At 55.7% G+C, this 4919-nt stretch overlaps 2 protein-coding genes across 2 annotated transcripts in view; both read left to right on the plus strand.

The window, feature by feature from the left end:
- The first annotated feature begins 355 nt into the window (after positions 1-355).
- CSUI_003929 (uncharacterized protein) lies at positions 356-2603 on the plus strand. Its single transcript, XM_068064124.1, has one exon. It carries the CDS (start codon positions 1210-1212, stop codon positions 2236-2238), a length of 1029 nt encoding a protein of 342 aa, XP_067923891.1. The 5' UTR covers positions 356-1209; the 3' UTR covers positions 2239-2603.
- A 1042-nt stretch (positions 2604-3645) lies between these two features.
- Positions 3646-4919, plus strand: part of CSUI_003930 (valine--trna ligase) — a 15127-nt gene continuing 13853 nt past the window's right edge. The window contains exon 1 of the mRNA XM_068064125.1: positions 3646-4919. This exon is cut by the window's right edge and continues 6023 nt beyond it. The gene's annotated coding sequence lies outside the window, so the exon portion shown is untranslated.

Here is a 4919-nt window from a genome sequence, read left to right on the forward strand (position 1 = left end):
TATCATCTTAGTCGTGTGACACCTGCACAAGCGGAGAATAATGGGGCTGTAGCCCGGTAGCGACCCTGTTCTCGCCTCGCGCCTCCGGACGCCACGAAACGTTTCCATCGCAGCAGCTTAACACCTCGCAGTCCGGAAACCCCCCCCGCAGCACAGGGCTAGGGCGACCGAGGTGCCATGGGCTCAGCCACTAGTCATATCGGTCCGATGAGTATCTCCAACGTCATACTGCGGCAGTTTTATAGTTTCGCCCAACTGCGACTGTCGGGCCGCATACAGAGACCGCAGGAAAGTTACGGCGAAGCCCCAAGAAGGCATCTGGAGCTCACGTCAAAACGATGACTTCACGGCGTGACCAGCACACAGCCGGCTCTGTCAGGCGATATTAAGAATCGGACGGGGTTGCTCCAGGAGACATCGAGTTTGGCCTGCCCGCGTCGCCGGCTGCCTGCGCATCGTACCTGACTGGTCTCGGACCACCGGGAGGGCCGCGTGAGACCGGTGGTCTGCGGCGTCGCGTTAACCCAGCCGCCACGCTACGCGATGCCCCGTTGCTTCGGCCAGGGTGTGGCGGAAATCTGCGAAGAGAATGTAGTCAGAAAATCAATTCTTGTTTTTCCGTGGCCGCGTTTCTCTCGTGGACAGAGGCCGCTGCATTTTTTCCAACCTCTTGCTTGTTGCTGTTTCGCGAAGTCGACAGGCTTCGCCGGTCTCGCTGGCTGCGAAGCGGGTTATGCACTGCCTAACAGGTGTGGACTGTTTTTGCGTGGAACTGACGTTGTTTTTGTTGCTGAGCCTGCCCGGACCACCTGACTGCAGAGTAGATGCTCAAAGGTGGTTGCGAGTGTCATCCTTCAGTCTCAGCGTACGTTTTCTCTTCGTTCTGTGTCGACACAGCTACCGTAACTGCATGGTTCCCGGTCACAGTCCAGCTGGTTGCAGGAAATTGTGTACAGTGAATCGTTACAAGCTTGCGGCTGCTGAGGACTGCACTTCTGGAGCTGGAGCCAGAGTGAGGGAGCTTGCGTGCTGCAGTGCAGTTCCACAGGGCCGCGGATTAGTGCAGGCATTGTTGCATTCAGCCACTTCCTGGTTGCCTCGTTTTGTGGTTGGTGGTGCCCATATTGGTTGTGCACCAGACTTGTCTGGCAGGCGGTAGTCTTCTGGCTGTCTATACTCGACATCCTTGCGGGCTAGATAGCGGAAGCGATGGAGAGTGAGCGTATCACGCAACGGGTTGCGGGTGTTCTGCAGCCAGGACCCAAAGCGGTCGGGGCGCAGGTGCAGGGTGATTGGAAGGCGAGGCATGGAGGCACGCTTGACACAGCAGGTCTAAGTAAACAGCTCAGTTCAGGCAGCAGCAGAAGCACGACTTCAGGTTCGATGGATCTAGGGCGTCCTGTCTGGACACGAAGTGAGTCTCAGGGCGCCCGTGCCACTCTGCGTGGTCTGCGTGTTGAGGTGTCCGGAGTTTCGCATCCACCAGAGAGGGCGAGGAGTGTTGAAAGCCACCTGACAGCGTCGGCGGTGGGGGCACGACCCGTTTTAGCTGTGAGAGAATGCTCTTTCAACGAACAGGGTTGTCCGAGCACAGTTTCTCGGAAGGACCATGAGAAGGAAAAAGATGGCCGAGCGGCTTCTGCCGAGACGGCACCGCTCATTGTGAGAGAAGACTCTGAAGTTCTGCATGTTTTCGAAGACCCGCGGATTACATACAGAAGCACGGTGGATCCAGAGCTTATCCGTTCTTGCACACGCGGCAGTGGCTCACTCTCGTTGGGGAGTAGTACAGAGTATTCGGACAAAGCAACCAAAGAGGCACTGGAGGGTAAGGGCGCGGTTTTGGGTGGTAGCGGAGAAATGCTGTGGCCGGCCATGCAGCCGTTTCAAGACCTCGCGACTATGGTGTACGACGTCTTCAGCGGGTCAACGAGCGAGCCACACAACGCTGAAGAGGGAATTTCCGTGTCCCGATGTACTAGCCCGGACTCGGATTTCGTTGTCACCGTCGAAGGGTCGACTATCGTGTCCGGCGACCCAGTTGATCAGGTGCAGCAACAGGCTAATTCTGAGGTCACTTCGGACACGAGTGGACAGGACCTCCCTGAAGCTGGGGAAAGCCCAAAAGCTTGCGATGCACGTTTCCGAGCGGACTGTGACGAACAGTTGAAAGATAAGAACGAGCCTGTTACCGTTTGGGGGGATGATGGCGATTTGCCTGCGCGGCTCGAGGGCTGAAGTTGGCTGCGCCTTCCGGAGTGTGCCAGGCGGAGCGCCCGTTTGTCGATCCGTTGTTAAGCTAGACGCACACAGCTGTGTCAAAAAAGCCGGTCACTGCCAGTACAGATTTCAGTTCAAATGGAGGGGGGGGCCGACACCGAAATGTTCATTTATTTGAGGCGTAGCGGTTCGCGTACTGCCCTCACCAGCATGGGTCTGCTTGTGAGAGGGGGCGGTGCGATTCGGGTGTGTCGAGACCGTCGTCAAAAAGAGGGCGTTCTGCCCATGTATGCGGTGACTAGTGTGGACATCTGCGGCATTTCGTACACTCACATGAAAAAACTTTGTTGAGATACACGAAGTTCTCGAAGGTCACATAGCGGTGTTGTGGCGCTGAGGGCGTCATGAGACAGTGCGCAAGAGGAGTCGACAACTAACAGGCGGCAACTCGACCATTTCGGCTCAGCAGGAGGGCACACAGGAGTTTCTAGGTCAGATATTCACTCCGTTTCAAGGAAGTCTCCGTGACAGCTGAATGGCCCGCACTGTGCAGCACAGGAGTGTGTAGCAGAATGGCGATAATCTGTCAAGCGAACGTCGTCACGGGGCGGAGCGTGTCTGAACACATCGCTGCCATGACATACGGTAACGCGTAGGCAGAGGGAGCCGGGCCCGTGAACGGCCGAGTTATTGAAGGCTCCGGAACGCAGACTTCTTTCGCTCTTTTTGGAGGGGACCCCTAGGTGCAAGATGAGTAGTAAACGACCTGTTTGCGCAGGAGGATTGGCTGCGGAGCAAACGTACTTCAAACAGCGGATTAAGAGCGCCCGCGGCAGGACGGCTTTCTGAAAGAAAGCATAGAGAAATAGTTGAGAAACGGGGGGGTTGCTCGACAGTTACAGAACGAACGCACCCCCCCCTACTCACTCGAACGTTGGTCCGCGTTGAAGTAGCGGGGGAGAGTCCTGACAGTCGGGTATCGAGGTGGCATGCGAGTCTTCACGTTGTGTGTCGCGGGGCCTTGCGTAAAAGCAGGGTTGTCACGAAGTCACTAAGGTACCGAGATACGGAGCCGTTGAGTAGTCACGCTTGTCGGAAGGCGCTGTTGAGAGGAGGAAGGTAGGTGCTGTTTGTGGAGAAAAGCACTACTAGAAACTGGCTGCGACGATCGTTCCTGGAGAAATAGCGCCACTGGTGGCGTAGAAGGTCGACCAGATAGCTGGCCTACTGCATGGTTCTTTCGTAGGGGACCACGGCAGCTTCTCTGCATCCGCTGTAGATTAATGAGTGCCAAAGACGGGAAGCGGTCGAGATCCCTGGAGTCAGTCCGCGCGACAATGATTTTGGACAGTCGTCGCACACGCGATCTCTGGGTCCTTTCTTGATTCAGCTCGACCAGGAGCGACGTTACTTTCATGGGTGAGAGGAGGAATCAGCAAGGTCAGCAGGGTTTCGCAGGTCCTGCTTGCTCAATCGGATTCCAGCAAAAATCAGAGGTCTCGCATATTCCTCGCTGCGTCCGAACTCACTTGGGGCCATTAAGGCCATGTGCATGCATGTACCGGGTCGCGATGCTTCCCGTGTCTCTTCAAGACAGCTGTCAGCAGGTGCGGGACATCACAACGTTGACGGCTGCAGCTTATCTTTCTTGGCTTGGCGTGGTATCTTGCGGTCCGCCCAGCTCTAGCTCTCCTCTTACGCTCTAAGTGAGTACTCGCAGGCGGGCAGTGAGCCACGGTCCTCGTCCATGTGACTGTGTGCGCTTTGCCTGCTGAACACGTCTGGCCCTGCAGGACACAATACCTTCTTGGCCGTTTCGCGACGCTTTCAACCCCGAGTGGAGTGCACTGAGTGGGTGTTCTCTGACTTCGTTGTCCCGATCTGATTGTCTCTGTCAAGTTGTTTTCTTGACATTTTTGTCGTTACTGTGTTCGGCTAATGCGGCATCCTCCTTGTTGCAGTTTTTCCACCGCCGGTTGACCTTAAGCGCGCGTTTTTTCAGTCATCTTCAGCGTTCCTCGCCTTGCTGTGGCCATCTCTCCGGCTTTCATCTCTTCCTTCCCCCGGCCATGTACAGCACTGGTTCGTTTTTTGTCTCCGGGAATTTCTGGGGACTGCCATGTCGTCCGTCGCTCTCGCAGATTTTATCCTTTAGTGCTGTCTCGACCCTAACTAGCAGACAGCACTACACTGGCACTCCAGGCTGCACAGGCGGTCCCTAGGAGCGCGCTGGTGCGGTAACGATTGTAGGATGGGGCAAATCTGTGAGGAGACGTGTAGCTACTTGGCTACTCAGTAGGGACGAGTGATATTTGGTTGACGAGAAGGACGCTGGAGCTTGCTCACCCATGTGCGCTGGTACCGGCCGTAATACTTCTCGAACAAAACCATGCCAAAGCCTCCACTTGACTCAACACACCATGGGTGTCTCAACTAAAACGCTCGATGCAATTATCGTCTTCGTCTTTTTTTCTTCCAGTTGTGGACATTCTCATCCATCGTTTTCCGGTTTCGTCCTCAGCAGCGGGACTACTGCAGCGCGAAAGAATGGTAAAGACGGTTTGGGCAAGCTTTAAACACCAGTTTTCCTTTCACTGGGGAGGAGAAGTTCGATGTTCAGGCACGCTCTGGCTTTAGTTTCACGTGTGTGTTGGGGCAAGCCGGGAGACGACTTGGAAGGCTCAGAAATCGGTGGGAGG

The sequence above is a fragment of the Cystoisospora suis genome, assembly GCF_002600585.1.
Source record: "Cystoisospora suis strain Wien I chromosome Unknown contig_1777, whole genome shotgun sequence".
In the NCBI taxonomy this organism is placed as follows: Eukaryota; Apicomplexa; class Conoidasida; order Eucoccidiorida; family Sarcocystidae; genus Cystoisospora; species Cystoisospora suis.

Excerpts from the sequence above, each read along its gene's own strand:
- CSUI_003929 (XM_068064124.1), top strand. The coding sequence starts at position 1,210 with ATGGAGAGTGAGCGTATCACGCAACGGGTTGCGGGTGTTCTGCAGCCA.